The sequence below is a fragment of the Artemia sp. Qi Xiang Cuo genome, unplaced genomic scaffold (assembly GCF_049724085.1).
Source record: "Artemia sp. Qi Xiang Cuo unplaced genomic scaffold, ASM4972408v1 HiC_scaffold_23, whole genome shotgun sequence".
In the NCBI taxonomy this organism is placed as follows: Eukaryota; Metazoa; Arthropoda; class Branchiopoda; order Anostraca; family Artemiidae; genus Artemia; species Artemia sp. Qi Xiang Cuo.
This window is the reverse complement of record NW_028297432.1, coordinates 2,284,378-2,307,311: the sequence shown is the minus strand read 5'-3', so window position 1 is coordinate 2,307,311 and position 22,934 is coordinate 2,284,378. Positions and strand designations below refer to the sequence as shown.

The window sequence follows — 22,934 nt, the reverse complement described above, 5'->3', positions numbered from 1 at the left end:
AAGGTATAAGAGTAATGGGTATCATCGCCTTCGCATCCCCCCTCACTGTTCTAGCTCATCGACCTGCATGAAGTTGTGTCTGAGACATATTTGGCCCTGACGGATAAAGATATATGCCACTCAGAGCCGTTCCTAGGGTTGACAGTGCCTGGGAAAGAAATAATTAAAGAGCCCCCTCCCGATTCAAATATAAACAAAAAAGCCGAACCGAAGTAAAATTTTTATCAAATTGGGCACCCCCATTCGCAGCACCCCTCCCTCCCCCCCCCATACCAGCTGTTTTGCTCGGGGCAGCTGACTCGGTTGTCCCCCTCCCACCTTTGAATGGCTCTGATGCCACTTTCATTTTGACATTTTTCGTGTAATTTCTGCATACTACTTAAGGTATATCCTCAGCGCAGTCTTTTGTTTCTAATTAGGAATGCTTTTGGTGTACATTACTCAAAAATTCATTCGCAAAATCCAAATCGTGATTAGATTCGGTAATTAAAAGTGAAAAACCATTGCAGTAGCACCTTCCGAAATTTTCAGTTGTCTGTTTGAATGTGTATCAAATTGCTCTGAATATGTCTTTACTTTCTGTCACGATAATGGTTCTTGTAAGTATTTCATCTCTGCTCTCACTAGGTAGTCTATACCAGTTCATATTTTCGTTACCCAGAGCCAAAACCTGCTAATTAGTTTTCTGCTAAACAAATTAGTTTGAAAGTATTGACCCATCAGTGCACAACAGAAATGGTGAAAAATTTGAACGGCACAAAAAGTTTCAAGGTAGCTAAAGTGACTGACATAATAATTAGTACCCTGAATAATCCATTCGGTTACTTTATTAGCTTAAAAACGTCTTCAAAAAAAAAAATTAAAAAAAGTAACGAGCCAATTAAAATCTAAGCGAGCAGAAATAAATTCACAAAATTTGAGCTTAAAACCAACATAAATTAAAACTAATGGATAGAGGAAACGCAAAGCGAACAGAAAATAAAGCTAATAATCACAACCAATATAAAGATAAGATGGATAAATAATCAAAAAACAAATATAAACTGAAATGGATTAAAAAAGTCAAGGGAAGTGACACCTTTTAACAAAAATCTTCTTCCCCCTAAACCTTCTAAAGACCAAAGCGTAGTTTGACGCTCCAGGCTAGGATCAATTAACTATACTACTTAATTGAATATTTTAGAATTACCCAAGGCCAGTCAACCAGGAACCTCCAGCCTTAGCTGTATAGAAAACAATTAATTGGGATTTAGCATAGTTTTTCTTAATTTCTTACCAGAATAAGTTTATTAATGTCATGCAAGTGAAGGACTTACTTTTGATAGACAAGCTGCACATCTGCTGCACACTCCCCTTTTTTATCTGCTGCAACTTCCCTTTTTAAATATTCATTTTAGAGTAAAACTAAACAGGGGGATCTAGAGCAAAATCTTGAAGGGGGGGGGGGGGGGAGAGGCTATGTGACAGGGGTGCCAGCAAGCAAAATCTTGGGGGGCCTATGTGACAAGGGCGCCAATAATTGACCAAATTGACAAATTCGTTTTCAAAAAATTAAAAAACAGAAAAAAGAAATGAGGGCACCAGAAAAAGCTTTGGGGGGCACGGGGTCCCCAAGCTCCTCCTGGATCCGCCAGTGTAACTAAGACAAAATAGAACTTTTATAAATTTTTATAATAAAAAGGGTAATTTTCTGTAAAAAAAAACATTCTATAACACATAGTTTGCATATAGAACCATTTGAAAACACTGAATTTTATACCGTGGAAACTATTTTTAACCAGCTTTGAATTTAACACAAATTCTAATTTTCAGATTCTTAAATTGCATAAAGGGTATTCGTTTACAAGAAGGGTTTTTGATGATAATAATAAAAAAAAATTAAACGAAGTTAAGAGGTATGATGAATTTGAACTGGTAAAGTATGTTTTGTTTCATCTGTAGCATAAAAGTAATCGAAATGGCGCTCGCTAAGTAAATAGCAAAATGTCATAAATGTATTATTATCATTTTTTTTTACCCAGTCATTTTGTATGGAAGAAGAAGTAATTGAAACTTCGGAGGAGGCTAATTTAATTGAAAATTGAAAGCTCTAGGACCTTTTAAGTGTCAAATGTGATTGGGGGACAGCCCTCCTCCCCTGCACCCTTTTTCCTACCTGGCCTACTGTAATCCCCCAAGACATCTGATCAAAATTTTTAAATATCCATTTTGTTAAAAAAAAATTAAAAAGATCCAAAAAGTTTGCCTCCATTGACGACAAGGCCCCCACAGCCCCTGGGAAAAGGGCTGTAAATGATGCAAATTGTCCAATGTTCATATATAGGTTTTATAACAGATTAAATAAAAAAAAACGTTTTTTCAACTGAAAGTAAGAAGCAACATTAAAATTTAAAACGAGCAGAAATTATTACGTATATGAGTGGGGTTGCCCCTCCTCAGCACCTAGCTCTTTACTCTAAAGTTTTTTAGTACTTAAAAGAAAAACTTCCCATTGTTCTAATTAAACGAACATAGTGTTTCGAGAGTCGTTCTTAAAAAACTGGAACATAACTTAAACTTTAGCGTAAAGAATTAAATATTGAGGAGGAGCATCCCCATTATATACGTAATAATTTCTGTTCGTTTTAAGTTTTAATGTTGCTCCTTACTTTCAGTTGAAAAACATTTTTTTATTTTTGATTTTTGATTGTTTTTTAAATAATGCCAGGAAATCTCCTGGCCAATTACTCTTGATTTATCCACGCGTAAAATGGAGTCGGCGAAGAGAAAGCAAGACCTAAGAAGAATTTCGTATAGGAATTCTGGCAATTTCTCCTAGCGTAAAATTTCTCCTGAAAAATTCACCCCCTGGAAACTTCCCTCCTCTTGGAAAATTATTCCCCTTGGAAAACCCAACCAGCAGGAAATTCCCCCCCTCCCCGAAAAGTATATGCATAATTCCCAATAACAAATACTATACATGAACAATGGGCAAATTATGTAACTTAAAGACCTTTCCCCAGGGGCTGTGGGGGGTCATTATTTCTCCAAAGGCATAGTTATTCGAACTTTCCAGAATGGCTGTCTAAAAATTTTGATGGGACAATTTTGAGAAAAAAGGAGCATGGGAGGGAGCCTATTTGCCATCCAATCTCTTTGGTCGGTTAAAGAGGGCACTAGAGCTTTTAATATTCGTTAAAATGAGCCCTCTCCCGATATTCTAGGACCCCTGGATCAATACGATCACCCCTGGGAAAAAAGCACTCCCTCTTTACTTACAGTTCATTACCACGAACTGTTTCAAAACGGGGGACTGTTTGATGATACTTGTGCCATGGCTTGATGGCAACTTGATTTTAATTCAAAAATCAACGGACTCTAATTAAAATCAAGTTGCCATCAAACCCTGGTTAGTTGGAGAAAAAGCCAACACAGATGGTCTGAGTGAGAGCCGATTCCTGAAATTTGTAGGGATCGTTATCTGGGTAAAACGATTATATTTTTTGTTATAAGGAAGGGGGTCCAGAAAAGGACCAACAAACTTTTGGTTCCAAAATCAGTTTGGAACTTACAGCTGTCATTTCTTGAGCCAAGAGAAATTCAATCAAAATGCCCATGTAGGTAACACCAACTAAAAACTTATTGGGCCTCCATATGGTATTTTTTCCCCACCGGCCTCTTGTAATGGAGGGATGGTCATCAAAACTTGGGAGTGGGCTCATTCGATTGGAAATCGAAAGCCCTTATTCCTATTTGAAGAGTCAATAGTGATTAGGTTAAAGTATGAATGTGATGCAATGTTTTATTAAAAACTGCATATTTAAAAATCTTTAAAAAAATATTATCTTTATGACATCGTCGCATCATATTAAATTCATAGCAGAAATTGTTGTTCACTCTATAAAGGATTGGGAACTTTGTCATAAAAAATTCTAATAATGACAAAATTTTATTTAATTGCTATTAAAATACTAAAAAGATCCCAACATTCTTAGAAACATCAATTTAGTAAAAAAAAAGTTGTAAGATTTAAAGTATTATTTTCTTTTTCCCTGAAAAGACTATGTCAATATAAAACGAACAGAAATTAACTAAAAAAAACTTTTTCCACAAAATAAGTTTTTCAAAGAAAAGTAAAGAACTCCATTAAACAAAATATGAACAAAAATAAAATCAAATAATCTACCAAGAGTGAAACTACCACAAATCATCATTGATAAAATGAAACCCAAAACGAACAGAAATTACAATAATTAAACGATTCAAACTCAAAGCGAGCAGAAATTAACATAAGTTGGGCGCAAAACCCCTATGCCTTCCCAAGGCCAGAAAATTTGCACTTTACTGAAAAGATATAAATGTTTTTACTTTTATAACTTTAATAAATCAAATAATATTAAGATTTTGATTACTAAATATCAGTATATGTATATTAAACTGACATTGCACTTTCATTTGTATCTTTTCAGTAAAGTGCAAATTTTGTTCTGGCCTCGGGAAGGCATAGGGGTTTTGCGCTCAACTTATGTTAATTTCTCCTCGTATTGAGTTTGACTCGGATAATTATTGTATTTTCTGTTCGTTCCTGATAAAGCAAAGCCCTTGCGATCAACTCGCCGAAGTGCAGCTCGTCAGGACCACCTTGAGCAGGGTACTCCCCGCCAAGAATATCTGAAAACGAGTTTGGCCCGGTGATAGGTTGCCACACGGAATAGATTGCCGGCAGAGGTAATCCCGGAAAATCCTTCCCTTGACGCGTTCAACAGAGGGTATAACAAGTACCTCAGTGTTAAAAAATGAGGTAGCTACCAGGACTAGCGGCAAATCATCATCTGTGAGGGAGCCGTGAAGCTTGTAAAAAAAAAAAAAAAAATAAACTTAAAATTCTCCGTTGTATAGAGAGAAATAACCAGATTTCCAGTGTTCATGTTATGGTTTATTTGTTCTTTATTTCGAGTAATGCTAGGTGAGACCAAGGTTTTACCTGATAAATCAATCCATTATTTTTGTATGCTGTTTAATGATTTTGCACTTATTAAGGTAATATTTATTTTTATGCCTAAGTTTTTAAGATAGTTTTAATTGTTTACTGAAAGATACTGATATTACAGCTCGTGTAAGACTATGAAAAGTGCTACAGCCTATTTTGTTGTTGTGAGGCTATGTACTCCATTTTGACTCTTAAATCAATATTCTTGTTTTATTCTTTGCATTTGCGTTTTCAGTAAAGGGCTAGTTTTCTATAATACCACAAAAATAGGACAATATCTAGTAATTTTTGTTCGTTTTAAGTTTCAACTTTGCTCTTTTCTTCCCTCAGAAAAATTTTGTCTTTTTAAACTAATCCTTGCCCGATTTTAATAAAAAAAAATCATATAGAAGGTATAAAACCATGATTAAAAGCAAAAACACGGTACCGATACGCCTGATACCGATAAGCGCGATATCAATACGGTCGATGCCGATAAGTGCGATACCGATACGTCCGATGCTGCGTACAGCCCTTTCCATAGGGACTATAGAGGGTCATATCATCACCAAAAGCATATTTATTGGACCTTTAAACTATGTTGAACAAAGTGGATATCTCAAAGTTTTGGTTGAACGGCTTTGGGGGAGGAGTGCAGAGGGAGGGAGCTAGCTGCCCTCCAGTCTTTTTGTTTACTTAAAAAGGGCACAAGCAATTTTGATTTCCGCTTGAAGGAACTATTAACCACCTCTCTTTGATGTTCTGGTTACCTGCTAATCCTGCTAATGTTACAGTAGCCTGCTGGTAAGTAGGGGAACTTACTGAGGGGGCTTGGAGCGGGAGTATGCGAGACGGCTCCTGTAAACCTTCATTTAAGGGTTTTGGACTATAATTATTACAATGGTACTATTTTGTTCTTCCAAGATTTTCCACTTAAGAAGTGGCACCCAAAGGGCCGATTTTGATAAGAAGCACGGAGATATGAGCAATAGACTTCAAATGAGCCATTATACATCTCTCTAAGACCTTCTGGTAGCCCTTTAGCCCAAGCTTTTCCACTTGAGACCTAGCACCAAAAGTGCCGTTTTTAGTGCCATTTGGAATTAGTATCATTTGCAGTTTTAGTGCCACTTGCAGATGCTGAAATTTATAGGAAGAACGTTGATATATGAGCCATTAAACATCCATCTAAGATGTTCTGGTAGCTTGCTAACCCCATCCCTTTTAAAATGGCGTAAACAGTGCCGTTTTAGTGCCATGTGGCACTTGCAGATGGTGGAACTAACAATAAGCATGGAGATGTGATAAATAGCTTTTAAATGAGTCATTAAACAGATATTTATTATGTTCTAGTAATTGGCTACAGAAAAAAAAAAAAAAACGATGCAAGAAAGTGATTTTCCTTGCTGTTCAAGGTGGGAGACTGTAATTTTCCAATTCAAGGTTTTTAACCATGCTGATTCAAATGGTGTACTTTTCATATCGATCCAATTCATGTCGAACTCCATTCAAGGCATTTCAGGCTATTTTGAAATTACTATAAATTTATTTTTGCAATAAACTTTTGCTTTTAAGATGAACCAAAATAATAGTTACCATTCCTGAATCAGTGTGAGACGACATTTTTTTCACTAGGCAGTTTTTTTTTCAAAACGTGTTTTTTAACTTTTGGTGACTAGGCCTAAGGGCTCTGGTTAAATATTTACTACGTTGCAGCTACCGCTGCAACCATGAACAGGGCCAAATAGTTCTAACTTAGCTACAGTAATACATTACAGGGCTCGGAATTTGATTCCAGTGATGATATTATGAAAAAGCGTCTGCATACTAATTCAAATAAGAAGAGGAAATAAAAATTTCTTCTTCTTGTTTGATTATTTGGAGACGCAAATGCATAATCTCCATGCAATTCCAGGCTAATTTCAAACCCCGGGTATGGTGTCATCAAGCAGAGAGTAATTTCACTATCTTCCCCAGGATTCCCTAAAAATAAAACATAAGCAACATTTAGTAAAATTGTTCTATCTTAGCTTGTCATTGCTAGCCAAACAGCTAAATCTCGCTGTTAAATGGCCGGTGTTATCAAAGAGTTCGTGGTAACGAACTGTAAGTAAGGAGCGACCCAGCTCAATGGTAACCAAAACTCTGGAAAACGGGATTTCGATACCAATAGATACATCAAAAGAATTAGATTTTAATGCTGATTTCAAATATATAAGTTTCATCAAGTTTAGTCCTACCCATCAAAAGTTACGCGCCTGAGAAAATTTGGCTGATTTTCCAAAAAGGGGGGAAACACCCCCTAAAAGTGATAGAACCTTAATGAAAATCACACCATCATATTCAGCGTATCAGAGAACCCTACTGTAGAGGTTTTAAGCTCCTATTTACAAAAATGTGGAATTTTCCATTTTTTTTTGCTAGAAGAAAGATCACGGATGCGTGTTAATTTGTTTTTTTTTCTTTTTTTCCCCAGGGGTGATCGTACCGACCCAGTGGTCCTAGAATATCGTGGGAGGGCTCTATTGGAACGGAAATTAAAAGTTCTAGTGCCCTTTTTAAGTGACCAAAAACAATGGAGGGCAACTAGGCCCCATCCCACGCTCATTTTTTCCCAAAGTCACCCGGTCAAAATTTTGAGATATCCATTTTGTTCAGCATGGTCGAAAATATGATAGCTATGTCTTTTAGGATGACTTAATCCCCCGAAGTACCCGCGGGGAGAGCTGAAAGTAATGAACTTTACACAATGTTAATACGAGTATTAACAATACTCGTATACAGTATTGATTATTGGGAAGTATCCAGACGTTTCTAGGGGGATTTTTTCTGGTAGTGGGGGGGATGGGTGGTTCGTGAATTGTATGGGAGGATCTTCCATGAAGGAAATTTCCATGGGGGAATGAACATTCCTATGAAGGGGGCGCCAGATTTCCCAGCAATATTTAAAAAAAAGATCAGAAATTCAATATAAAAATGAAGTGTTTCAACGGAAAGGAAGGAGCAACATCAAAACTTATAACGAATAGAAAATATTACGTATATGATTGGGTTCACCCCTAGTCAATACCTCGCTCTTTAAGCCAAAGATGTTTTAGTGCTTTCATAAGAGCTATTAATTCTAATTAACGGCCTTTGTGATTAAGGGGTAATTTTTAAAGAATTGGAACAAAATTTGAATTTTAGCTTAAAGAGCAAGGTATTGACTAGGGGGCGAACCCCCTAATATACGTGTTAAAAATATATGAATATAGAAGTTCTTTACGTAAGTTAATTCGTAAGTTTCGTATATTTATTACTAATAAAGGCGTTCGTAAATAAAATTAAACAAGTTTCGAGAAAGCCATTTAACCAAATAAAAGTTAAATTAACATGCAAATTGTGTTTTAATTATTCATGTACGGTGAGCCAAAATGAAAACCTGCACTAATTCAAAAACATTCAAAAATTGAATAAAAAAACAAGTTTTTTTAACTGAAAGTAAGGAACGACGTTAAACCTTAAAGCGAACAGAAATTATTCCGTATATCAAATGAGCTGTCCCCTCCTCAACGCCTCGCTCTTTACGCTAAAGTTTGACTTTCTCCCAACTTTATTTTTTTTAACAATAAAAAACTTTAGCGTAAAGAGCGAGGCGTTGAGGAGGGGATAGCTCCTTTCATATATGGAATAATTTCTGTTCGTTTTAAGTTTTAAGGTCGTTCCTTACTTTCAGTTAAAAAAAACCTTGTTTTTTTATTTAATAGTTATAAAGAACGATGTTGGCACTATGTATTTTTTTCTTCTTCTTCTTTTTACATACCAGGGCACTTCGTATCGGACGAGTTGTCGTAGAAACTTCAAAAAGGGCTCACTCGATTGGAAATTGGAATGGCTAGTGCCCTTTTTAATAGTCGACAGTGATTGGAAGGCTAACAGCCTTTCAATCCAAATTTTCTAACAAATAAGCTAACACCCCTTCCACGCCCACCATTTCCCGAAACACATCCAATCAAAATTTTCAGATAGCCATTTTGTTCAGCTTAGTTGACTTCCATATAGAAATTATGTATTTGAGGAGGACACTCCCCCACATCCCTCAGGCAAGGGTTGTAAGTTATGCTCTAGGGGCATATAAGGTTTTTATAGAAAGCGTTGTCGTAGAAACTTCAAAAAAGGCTCATTCGCTTGGAATTTCAAAGGGCTAGTGCCCTTTTTAATGGTCGAAGGTCATTGGAGGGCAACTAACCCCCCTCTCACGCCCACCTTTTTCCCAAACACATATAATTAAAATTTTAAGATAGCCATTTTGTTCAGCTTAGTTGATTTCCAGATAGAAATTATGTATTTGAGGAGGACACTCCCCCACAGCCCTCAGGGCAAGGGGTATAATTTATGCCCTGGGGGCATATAAGGTTTTTATAGAACGCGTTGTCGTAGAAACTTCAAAAAGGGCTCATTCGTTTGGAAATTGAAATGGCTAGTACCCTATTTAATAATCGAAAGCAATTGGAAGGCAACCAACACCCCTTCCAAGCCCACCATTTCCCCAAACACATCCAATCAAAATTTTGAGATGGCCATTTTGTTCCACGCAGTTTAAAGTTCGGGAAATTATACCTTTGATTAGAACACTCGCCCCAGAGTTTTCAGGGCAAGGGTTATAAGCTATGCCCTGGGGGTATACAAGTTTTTATTGAAATCTTTGTCGTAGAAACTTGAAAAGGGGCTCATTTGATTGGAAATTCAAAGGGCTAGTGCCCTTCTTAGTAGTCTCAAAAGTGATTTGAGAGAAATAAACCCCCTCTCACGACCACCTTTTCCCCAAACACATCCAATCAAAATTTTTAGATAGCCATTTTATTCAACGTAGTTGAAATTTTTGGAAATTAGGTCTTAAAGGATGACACCTCCCCCCACCCACAGCACTCAGGAAAAGGGTTGTCAGTTATGCCCTGGGGGCATATAAGATTTTTATAGAAAGTGATGTTGTAGAAACTTCAAAAAGGGCTCATTGAATTGGAAATTGAAAGAGCTAGTGCCCTTTTAAAAGTTGAAAGTGATTGAAGGGCAACTAACCCCCCTATCAAGAACACCGTTTCCCCAAACACATTCAATCAACATTTTAAGTTATCTATTTTGTTCAACGTAGTCGAAAGTTCTGGAAATTAGGTCTTTCAGGATGATACCCCATTAGAGCCCTCAGTGCGAGGGTTGTAAGTTCTGCCCTAGGGGCATATAAGATTTATATAAAAAGTTTCTGTAGAAATTTCAAAAAGGGCTCATTTAATTGGAAATTGAAATTGCCCTTTTTAATAGTCGAAAGTGACTAAAGAGTAATTAACCCCCCTCTCACAACCACCATTTCCCCAAACGCATTCAATCAAAGTTTAGAGATAGTCAATTTGTTCAACTTAGTTGAAAGTTCTGGAAATTATGTATTTAAGGATGACAAACCCCCAGAATTGCCAGGGCAAAGGTTCTAAGTTATGCCCTGGGGGCATACAAGGTTTTATAAATAGACTTGTCATAAAAACTTCAAAAGGGGCTCATTCAATTGGAAATTGAGAGCAGGAATGGGTAATTACATACGGAACGAACACAACTGCTGCCATCTATAATCGAGTCTAACGGGTCAATGATACCTCTTTCAATGTCAATCAGGGGATGTTTCTAAGCCTACTGAATACAGACGGGAGTGACGCAATATCTTCACTGAATATGAGCATGACAAAGTTATTGATCCACTAACGGGACAAGATTACGTGTCTTTTTCAAGGTCAGTCAGGGGATGTTTCTAAGTTATTGATCCACGAAGGGGACTAGATTTCTGGGAAATTGATTTGCATAATCGACGGTGAATTCTAATGTATCATAAGGGGATTCCATTTTTAAATATGGCTTCTCTGGTCATTAGTGTCAGAGATAAATTAATATTCTTTCGAAACCTTATTAGTGTAACTCGGAACACCTTAGATATATTTTCGGAAATTCAAATGAGATCAAGACAGATTGAATATATTTTACGCGGGAAATGGTTTCCTGGGAATTTCAAATGTGACAGCGCAGGAATTCCGAAACAAAGGAACATTCTGAAATTACTTTTAGGGGATTATTTGGATGAAAACAAATTAATCAACATATTAGGGATTTTTTTGGGTGAAACAGTTTGAGACATTTAGAGGATGATTTGCGGTGAAACTCTGTGGTCGTTACAATACACAAGTTCCATTTGAACAGTGTTGTAAGGTCCCCTACCCCAACCCCCCAGGGCTCCCTCCACCCAACTTTTTTACCACACTTTTTACACTTTTTTACACTTTTTTTTAACATGGTATTTTTTTCAACTTTTTTTTATATCTCTTTGTGTAAATTTCGGCTAAACACTTTACTTTTTTTTAATATTCTCGTTTATTTGATTGAAACTGTTTAATAATAATAAAAATGAGGGTTCTATTTTCCTCCACTAGGTATAGTGTCAGAGAGTTGTTAAGGACGTTTCGTATAGGTGAATCAAATATTATTGAGATATCTTTAGCGAGGAAATATATATTTTAGAGAATACAGCTCAGAGGTCTGAGGCAGCATGTTGGGCTTTTTCATGGTAATTGAAGCATCTTTAGAATAGATACATGTAAGTATTATTAAGATAATTCTTCGCATATATTTTAATTTGTTTATTTTTGTTACAAGTAGTCGTTTTTTTTAATTTATTTTATTAAGATATCTGAAACGTCCTTAAAATAGATACATGTAAGTAATATTTAAGATAATTCTTCGCATATGTTTTAATTTATTTATTTTTGTTACAAGTAGTCGTTTTTTTTAATTTAATTTATTTTCGCAAGAAAAAAGCTCGTCTTTAACAAACTTAGCCATACCTAATTGAAACTATGTATAATATCTTCATTTTTAGTCCAATTGCATAGGTAATAAAGGAACATTTGAGATTTTTTCTGATTTTGTGTGCTTTCACAAGAAAATAGCTCGTCTTTAACAAACTTAGTCATAGCTACTTGAAACTGTGCATAATTTCTTCATTTTTAGTCCAATTGCGTAGGTAATAAAGGAACATTTAACATTTTTTCTGATTTTGTGTTGTTTCACAAGAAAATAGCTCGTCTTTAAAAAACTTAGCACAGGCTAATTGTAACTGTCTATAAATATCTTCATTTTTAGTTCAATTACGTAGCTAATAAGAAAACTGCGTAGCTAATAATAAATTGCGTAGCTAATAAGTAGCTAATAAAAACATTTTCAGTTCAATTGCGTAGCTAATAAGAAAAGTTCCAAGTTCTCTTCTGAATTTTCTCAATGAAAAGAAAAAAAGTTACAGTTCAATTCTAATTTACAGTAAAGAAAATAAAAAAAGGTTCCATTTCAGTTCTCATTTTTCTCAAAGACATAACAAATTTAAAGTTCTGTTCTAAATTTTTCCATATAAGATAGAAAAAAGTTATACTTTGATTGTAAGTATTCTCAATGAAGATAGAAAGTTCCACTTTAATTCTAAATTTTCTCAACAAAGTGAAGAAAAGTTTAAGTTCTCTTCTGAATTATATCAATGAAAATAAATAAATTACAGATCAATTCTAATTTTTACAGAGAAAATAAAAATGTTCCACTTCAGTTCTGATTTTTCTCAAAGAAATGAAAAAATTTAAAGTTCTGTTCCAAATTTTTCATAGAAGATAGAAAAAAGTTATACTTTGATTGTGAATATTCGCCAATCAAGATACAGAAATCCACATTAATTCTGAGTTCCCTCAAAAAAGTGTAAAAATGTTCAATTTCTCTTCTGAAGATAAAAATTTCCACTTCAATTCTGGTTTTATCAATGAAGTGAAAAAAACCTCAAATTCTCTTCCGAATTTTTTCAAAGAAAAAATAAGTTACAGATCAATTCTAATTTTTTTCAGAGAAAAAAGGTTCCATTACAGTTCTTAATTTTCTCCAAGACATACAAATTTAAAGTTCTATTCTAGAACTTTAAATTCTAGGCGCACCACTCTAAGTGAACCTAAATTAACCTAACTTTTTGCATATCTCTTTAAATGTCTTCATCTCTTTGAGAAAAATCATAACTGAAGTGGAACCTTTTTATTTTCTTTGTAAAAAATTAGAATTGACCTGTAACTTATTTCTTTTCATTGAGAAAATTCAGAAGAAAATTCACAATCGAAGCATGACTTTTTCTATCTTCTACGGAACAATTTAGAATAGAACTTTAAATTTTTATGTCTTGGAGAAAATTAAGAGCTGTAATGGAACCTTTCTTCTCTGGAAAAAATTAGAATTGATCTGTAACTTATTTTTTCTTTGAGAAAATTCAGAAGAGAACTTGAATTTTTCTTCATTTTATTGAGAAAACTGAGGATTAAAGTGACACTTTTTATCTTCAGAAGAGAACATTTTTGTACTTCTTGGAGAAAACTCAGAATTAATGTGGAACTCTTTATCTTCATTGGCGAATATTCACAATCAGAGTATAACTTATTTTTATCTTCTATGAAAAATTTGGAACAGAACTTAAAATTTTTCATCTCTTTGATAAAAAATCAGAACTGAAGTGGAACCTTTTTATTTTCTCTGTAAAAAATTAGAATTGATCTGTAACTTAGTTCTTTTCATTGGTAAAATTCAGAAGAGAACTTGATCTTTTCTTCACTTCGTGGAGAAAATTTAGAATTAAAGTGGAACTTTTTATCTTCATTGAGAATATTTACAATCAAAGTATGACTTTTTCTATCTTCTATGGAAAAATTTAGAATAGAACTTTAAATTTTGTTTATGTCTTTGAGAAAATTAAGAACTGAAATGGAACCTTTTATTTATTTTCTTTAGTGTAAATTAGAATTGAACTGTAACTTTTCTTCTTTTTATTGAGAAAATTCAGAAGAGAGCTTGGAACTTTTTTCACTTTTTCGAGAAAACTCAGAATTAAAGTGGAGCTCGTTATCTTCTCTCTCACTATGACTGTTTGTCTGGGAGGGTGACCTGCCATCTATAACAACAAGAGACATGATTGTGGCTATACCAATCGTACTCTATGCTTGCTCTTACACACGAAGCGGCTTTTCCACTGATACTCTATGGTAGGTTATTGAGAATACCTAGTTTATTGCATGTATTAAATCAGTAATTTTCATATATTGGAGGGATAAACACCTGTATCAGTGAAAATGAATTATTCGAGGAAAGAGTGTACACATGATAAAGTCATCATTGCCTTGAATGCTGACAAATAGATATATTTGAACTATGAAACAAGTAGTAGTGGAGATCTTATTGGGAATGTATGCCTACGTTGTCATGAAAGTTAGGAGTTAAATTCCTTTGGAGTACCCAAGAATTTCCATCATGCAAATGGCGGATATTTGAAAGTATCATTTCCAGAGAAGTTAGTACTCAAAGAGAATGCCAAAATAAAAATAATAGTTGATGAAGAGGGGCAACTTCTAGCTAATGGTTCTGGTTACTTGTTACCCGTTGATGGATCGTTTCGTCATCTTTCCGGTGTTAGCATTTGAATGAAAGCAAAGGTAAATAGAAGACATGCATACTGCTGCACTAATATCATAAATCATATCTTGTCTACGTGCCAGAACTGTTACCTCTGTAAAAATAATGTGATAATAGACAATGAAATCGCTGGTAAAATAAAAACGGCAATGGTAGAAAATATCACTAAGGAATAGGAAGATAAATTAATAGTGAATAAAGCACAAGTGAACATTATTACTACCAATGACCATATAGTCAATGAATCAAATAATACAATAGATGAAACGTGTATTGAACCTGTAGGTGACACCCCAGTAAAAATTGCGTATGACTCAAAATGGAGTAATGATTATTCTACTGGTTATGAACTAAGAGAAGAGGGTAACTCTATTATCAAGAGAAAACATGATGATTTATTTGTTGGGACAGATTCAAAATGTCCAAAGTTGTTCAATGACATTAATAATGTTTAATAACATATTTTTATGTTAATATTCTACATGTTGTTATTTCAAAAAAAATATTTTATGCATTACTTTGTTATATTTCCATTATTCCTAGGATATGCTAGCATGTAAAACGCTTAGAATGTTTATTAAAAAGTCTGAGATTTTTATTTTCTCTGGAAAAAATTAGAATTGGACTATAGCTTCTTTCTTTCTGTGAGAAAATTCAGAAGAGAACTTGAACTTTTCTTCACTTCGTTTTGAAAACTCAGGATTAAAGTGAAACCTTTTCGTTTCTTTGGGAAAACATTCAAAAGAGAACTTGAACTTTTCTTCACTTCTTTGAGAAAGTATAGAATTAAAGCAGGAAATTTTCTCTTCTTGGGGAAAAATTCAGAATCGAATCATAAATTTTTTATAACTTCTATGGAAAAATTTAGAATTGAACTGTAAATTTTTTTATTTGAGAAAATTTAGAAGAGAACTTGAACTTTTCTTCAATTCTTCGAGAGAACTCAGAATTAAAAGTGGAACTCTTTAACTTCAGAAAAGAACTTTAACTTTTCTTCACTTCTCTGAGAAAACTTAGAATTAAAGCAGGACCTTTTCTCTTCATGGAGAATATTCAGAATTCAACTGTAACTTCTATTTTATCTTCTACGGAGAAATTTAGAACAGAACTTTTGAAGTTTTTTGTACTTCTTTGAGAAAACTCAGAATTAATGTGTAACTCCTTATCTTCATGGCGAATATTCACAATCAAAGTATAACTTTTTTCTATCTTCTGTGAGAAATTTAGAACACAACTTATATTTTATCACCTCATTGAGAAAAAATCAGAACTGAAGTGGAACCTTTTTATTTTCTCTGTAAAAAATCAGAATTGATCTGTAACTTATTATTTCTTTGAGAAAATTTCAGAAGAGAAATTTGAGAAAAATCAGAATTAAAGTTGAACTTTATATCTTCAGAAGAGAACTTGAGCATTTTTGCAATTCTTTGCGAAAACTCAGAATTATTGTGGAACTCTTTATCTTCATGGCGAATATTCATAATTAAAGTATAACTTTTTCCTATCTTCTATGAAAAATTTGGAACAAAACTATAAATTTCTTCATCTCTGTGAGGAAGATAATAACTGAAGTGGAACCTTTTTATTTTCTTTGGAAAAAATTGGAATTGACCTGTAACGTATTTCTTTTCATTGAGAAAATTCAGAAGAAAATTCACAATCAAATTATGACTTTTTCTATCTTCTACGGAAAAATTTAGAATAGAACTTTAAATTTTCATGTCTTGGAGAAAATTAAGAACTGTAATTGAACCTTTTTTCTCTGGAAAAAAATTAGAATTTATTTGTAACTTATTTTTCTTTGAGAAAATTCTGAAGAAAACTTGAACTTTTCTTCACTTTATTGAGAAAACTCAGAATTCAAGTGGAACTTTTTATCTTCAGAAGAGAACTTAAACATTTTTGTACTTCTTTGTGAAAACTCAGAATTAATGTGGAGCTCTTAATCATCAATGGCGAATATTCACAATCAAAGTATAACTTTTTTCTATCTTCTATGAAAAACTTGGAACAGAACTTTAAATTTTTTAATCTCTTTGAGAAAAAATCAGAACTGAAGTGGAACCTTTTTATTTTCTCTGTAAAAAATTAGAATTGATCTGTAACTTAGTTCTTTTCATTGAGAAAATTCAGAAGTGAACTTGAACTTTTCTTCACCTCGTGGAAAAAATTTAGAATTAAAGTGGAACTTTTTATCTTCATTGAGAATATTCACAATCAAAGTAGGACTTTTTCTATCTTCTACGGAAAATTTAGAATAGAAATTTAAATTTGTTATGTCTTTGAGAAAAATGAGAACTGAAATGGAACCTTTTTTTATTTTCTTTACTGTAAATTAGAATTGAACTGTAACTTTTTTTCTTTTCATTGAGAAAATTCAGAAGAGAACTTGGAACTTTTTTCACTTCTTCGAGAAAACTCAGAATTAAAGTGGAGCTTCTTATCCTCATGGAGAATATTCACAATCAAAGTATGACTTTTTTCTATCTTCTATGAAAAATTTGTAACAGAACTTGGAACTTTTCTTCACTTTTTTGAGAAAATATATAGTTAAAGCTGAACTTTTTCTCTTCTTGGAGAAAAAATTCAGAATTGATGTATCTACGGTAAAATTTAGAACAGAACTTTAAATTGTTTATGTCTTTTGAGAAATTAAGAACTGAAGTGGAAGCTTTTTTCATTTTCTTTGGTAAAATTCAGTATCGAGTTACCTTTTCTCTTCTTTAAGAAAATTCATAATAGAACTTTTACATTTTTGCACTTCTTCGAGAAAACTCAGAATTAAAGTGGAGCTCCTTATTTTCATGACGAATATTCACGATCAATGTATAACTTTTTTTATCTTCTAAGATAAATTTGGTACAGAACTTCAAATTTTTTCATCTCTTTGAGAAAAATCGGAACTGAAATTAAGAAAATTTAGAATTACAGTGAAACTTTTTATCTTCATGAAAAATATTCACAATCATAGTATAACCTTTCCTATCTTCTACGAAAAAATTTAGAACAGAACTTTAAATTTTTTATGTCTTTGAGAAATTAAGAACTGAAGTGGAAGCTTTTTTCATTTTCTTTGGTAAAATTCAGAATTGAGCTAACTTTTTCTCTTCTTTCAGAAAATTCAAAAGAGAACTTGACAATTTTTGCACTTCTTCGAGAGAACTCAGAATTAAAGTGGAGCTCCTTATCTTCATGGCGAATATTCACGATCACAGTATAAATTTTTTATCTTCTATGAAAAATTTGGAACAGAACTTTAAATTTTTTCATTTTTTTAGAAAAATTAGAACTGAAGTGGAACCTTTTTATTTTCTCAAGAAAATAATTAGAATTGATCTGTAACATATATCTTTTTCATTTTGAAAATTTGGTGTTTGGACAACATGAAGTTGAAAAATAATATAGGACTTCTCCGATATGCTGGATCTGAATGTGTAATTTCAGAGAAATTCTTTTACTTTTTAGGGTTAACTTACCTTTTTTAGGGGTGACTATTTATGGTTCTCCAACATGCTGAACCTGAAAGTGTATTCCCAGACATGTTGAATCTGAAAGTATAATTTTCATGGCGATGAACTATTCTAAAGAATAAAGACGGTTGAGACTTAAGATATTTATTGCTTAAACACATTGAAAACATTTTGAAAAAATACATATTTACATAAAAATAGTACTTAAAGTTCACTGTTAAACATCCACAGATGAGGATCCCATGATATAGAATGCTTTTTACCATGTCTTATGCACTTATCACGATCAGGTATGTCCCTAGGTAACCTCTGTGCGAAGAACCTAACCTCCTCGTCAGGATGGTGATAAATCCCTTTAAATTTAGGACACTTAAATTCTTCTAAATTGAAAAGTGGAATCCTAGTATCACAGTTTCGAATTAAAACTTTATCTGCAGGTACATTACCCTTTACATAGAGTGTTTCAACCCCGAAAAATCTGCAAATTTCCCTGACTTCTTCCTGAACATTTTTCAGTTCCTCACCACTTTTATTATATGGTGTAATCACTCTATCATATAATCCTAGTCTGTTTATATGGCGTAATGTATTACTCCATAAGCTTTTATCATAATCAAACAAGTTATAGTTCACCATCCAATGATAACAGGCAATTTCTTCAAGTTCCATTGACAATAATAAAAATGTACATTCAAATATAACACCACAGGATGATTTTTTCAAACTAATAAATTCTGTATCATGTAGTCCTATTATTCTGGAGGCTATTAATGTAATGCTTGAGCAGAGAAGTACTTCCTCAAACTTTTTATATCTTTGCTCAATGTTAGAAAGACTTAAGACTAGGGGGTGGAGTCCTAAAACCATCTGAATTCATTGTGGGGAGGAGTCATAAAACTTTCGGTGTCTATTGCATGCAAATGAAACATGGAAATTGTTACGTAAATCCTAATTTCCAGAACTTAAAACTATGTATGAAACATGAAAATTGTTACGTGACTTAGCTTGTAAAATATTACGTGTTTGTTAATATTATGTATCTCCAACTTTTAATAGATATTCTAAGCGTTAACACCAGTTTAAATATTGTAAACGCAATTTAAATCACGCTTTGCCATCCATATATCTAGAAAAAAGCCGTTTGTCTGGTTTTCCATAGTAGTTTCTTGTGCAATGTACAGCGCTGGGTGAAATAAAATGTAAATATACATAAGCTTTTTTAGAATTCTCTGATGTACTCATTGAGTAAAGTTCATAGCTTTCAGCCCCGCCCCTGGAGAGCTTTGGAGTATTAAGTCATCCTAAGAGACGTATTTGTTATATTTTCGAGACTAAAAATGAAGATATTTATACACAGTCTCGACTAGCTATGGCTATGTTTTTTAAAGATGAGCTATTTTCTTGTGAAACCACATAAAATCAGAAAAAACGTCAAATGTTCCTTTATTACCTACGGAATTGGACTAAAAATGAAGATATTTATACGCAGTTTCAACTATCTATGGCTAAACTTGTTAAAGACGAGCTATTTTCTTGCTAAAACACACAAAATCAGAAAAAATGTTAAAAGTTCCTTTAATACCTACGCAATTGGACTAGAAATGATGAAATTATACACAGTTTCAAGTAGCTATGACTAAGTTTGTTAAAGACGAGCTATTTTCTTGTGAAAGCACACAAAATCAGAAAAAATCTCAAATGTTCCTTTATTACCTATGCAATTGGACTAAAAATGAAGATATTATACATAGTTTCAATTAGGTATGGCTAAGTTTGTTAAAGACGAGCTATTTTCTTGCGAAAATAAATTAAATTTTAAAAAAACGACTACTTGTAACAAAAATAAAATAATTAAAATATATACGAAGAATTATCTTAAATATTACTTACATGTATATATTCTAAAGATGCTTCAAATACCATGAAAAAGCCCAACATTCTTTCTCAGACCTCTGAGCTTTATTCTCTAAAATATATATTTCCTCGCTAAAGATATCTCAATAATACTGGATTCACCTATACCAAATTTCCTTAATAACTCTCCGACACTATACCTTATTGGAGGAAAATCGAACCCTCATTTTTATTATTATTAAACAGTTTCAATCAAATAAACAAGAATATTAAAAAAAGTCAAGTTGTTAGCCGAAATTTACATTAGGAGAAAAATAACGCCTAAAGGTCATTCTAAGAGATGTAAAAAAAAGTTGAAAAAAATACCATGTTAAAAAATAAAAAAAATAAAAAAAAGTGTAAAAAGTATGGCAAAAAAGTTGGGTGGAGCGGGGCCATGGGGGGTTGGTGTAGGGGACCTTACAACAGTGTTCAAATGGAACTTGTGTATTATAACGACCACAGAGTTTCACCCCAAATCATCCTCTAAAATGTCTCCAACTGTTTCACCCAAAAAAATCCCTAAAATGTTGATTATTTTGTTTTTGCCTAAATAATCCCCCAAAAGTAATTTCAGAATGTTCCTTTGTTTCGGCATCTCTGCGCTGTCACATTTGAAATTCCCAGGAAACCAAAATATATTCAATCTGTCTTGATCTCGTTTGAATTTCTGAAAGTATCTAAGGTGTCCCTAGTTACACTGTTGAGGTTTCGAAAGAATATTAATTTATCTCTGACACTAAAGACCAGAGAAGCCATATTTAAAAATGGAATCCCTTTATGATACATTAGAATTTCCCGTCGATTATGGAGATTAATTTCCCAGAAATGTAGTCCCCTTCGTGGATCAATAGCTTAGAAACATCCCCTGATTGGCCTTGAAAAAGACACGTGATCTTGTCCCGTTAGTGGATCAATAACTTTGTCATGCTCATATTCAGTGAAGATATTGTGTTACTCCCGTCTGTATTCAATAGGTTTCGAAACATCCCCTGATTTACCTTGAAAGAGGTTTCATTGACCCGTTAGACTCGATTATAGATGGCAGCAGTGGTGTTCGTTCCGTATGTAATTACCCATTCCTACTATTGAGAGGGCTAGTGCCCTTTTTAATAGTCAAAAGTGATTGGAGGATAACTAGCCCCCCTCTTACGCCCACCATTCCCCCAAACACATCCAATCAAAATTTTCAGACAGCCATTTTGTTCAACGTGGCAGAAAGTTCTAGAAATTAGGTCTTTGAGGATGACAGTCCCCCCAGCCCTCAGGGCAAGGGTAGTAAGTTTTACCCTGGGGGCATATAAGGTTTTTTATTGAAAGTGTTGTCTTAAAAACTTCAAAAGGGCTCATTTGATTGGAAATTAAAACGGCTAGTGCCCTTTTTAATAGTTGAAAGTGATTGGAGAGCAACTAACGCCCCTCTCACGCCCACTATTTTCCCAAACACATCCAATCAAAATTTTAAGATTACAATTCTGTTTAACTTAGTTGAAAGTTCTGGAAATTAGGTCTTAGAGGAGGGCAACCACCCTTACAGCCTTTAGGATAAGGGTTGTAGTTTGTGCCCTGGAGGCCTATAAGGTGTTTATAGAAGGCGTTGTCGTAGAAACTCAAAAAGGGCTCATTTGATTAGAAATTGAAAGGCCTTGTGCCCTTTCTAATAGTCGAAAGTGATTGGAAGGCTTTACATTTTTATAGTAAAGATCGGTGTGGGTATAATGTAAAAAATTTTTCTTGTTGTTGTTGTTTCGACCATGGCACTTCGTAACGAAGGAGTTGTCGCAGGAACTTCAAAAAGGGCTCATTCCATTGAAAATAAAAAGAGCTGATGCCCTTTTTAATAGTTGAAAGTGACTGGAGGGAAACTAATCCCCTCCCGCGCCCACCCTTCCATTTGCCCTTAAGTTTAAAAACTAAATGTTGCCTTAAGATTAAATCAAAATGCACTGTGTTAATGCTAATTCCCAATAAGGAATCTCAGCACTATCCCAAGAACGACTGAGGGTACTATGTTCAAACTTTCGGGGCTACTTCTGCTCTTATAATTTAGCCAAATCAAAATAGTGTAAGTGTATCCAAGCTATCAAAGAAAGTAAACAGATTTTTTTGCAAATGGTATCAAGTTTTCCATTTCAGGTCAACAAGAGGAGGTATGAAACTAAATTAAACACTACTATTTGTGTCCAGATTTTTAAAAGGGTGCATGTTGTTAAAAATTGCTGAACAATTTTCTCCAGCATACAAATAGCAGGCAAAACTATAAAGTCTTTAAAAAAAAGAAAAAGATTTAAACTATTATTTTCTTTTTCCTGAAAAGACTAATTCAATCTAAAACGAATAGAAATTCATTTAAAAAACTTTTTCCACAAAAGATGTTTTTGAAAGAAAAGTAAAGAGCTCCATTAAACAAAAAATGAGCAAAAATAAAATCAAATAATCTACCAAGCGTAAAACTACCACAAATAAGTATCTATAAATAAATGAAACCCAAAACGAACAGAAATTACAATAAATAACCGAGTCAAACTCAAAACGAGCAGAAATTAACATAAGTTGGGCTAAAAACCCCTATGCCTTCCCAAGGCCAGAACATAATTTGCACTTTACTGAAAAAAATACAAATTAATGTGCATTGTCAGTTTAATGTAGATACACTGATAAATCAAAAATGAACAAAAATTAATTAAAAAAGCTTACCAATAAAATAAGTTTTTCAAAGAAAAGTAAATGCCATTTAAACTGCCATTACATACTGAGTCTTACCTCTCTGTCTGCCTTGTTCCTGTCTGCCGTCTGCAGTTCATACAAAATCCCAGGGACAGAGACTAATTGTTCGGTAGATGTAGGCGACAGATGCAAGCTATGCCTCTTTTATTATCTAAGGTTTTTAGTCAAACCAAAATTACAACCAGGCACCCCTTCTAGGGAGATCAAGAATAAATTGCGATTTTTTCAAAAAGTATTGGAGATATCAAAATTTGTGACAGAAAATCTTTCAAGTCTTTCCCCCAAGAATTTTTTGCAGGCTGCCCCCTCTCTCCTAAAAAATGTTCAATGATGAGCTTAAGAAATTTTCGTTCTAGAATCGCTTATAGTTTGGTAGCAGAAACGGACATACGGTG

General features: G+C 33.6%; 1 protein-coding gene across 1 annotated transcript in view; it reads left to right on the top strand.

Annotated features, from left to right (window-relative positions):
• The first annotated feature begins 521 nt into the window (after positions 1-521).
• The window catches only part of LOC148938960 (uncharacterized), a 43,255-nt gene continuing 20,842 nt past the window's right edge, over positions 522-22,934 (top strand). Inside the window, exon 1 of the mRNA XM_089107379.1 lies at positions 522-599. Within this exon, the coding sequence (XP_088963505.1) occupies positions 567-599 (33 nt within the window). The 5' untranslated portion in view covers positions 522-566. The remainder of the gene's footprint in view (positions 600-22,934) is intronic.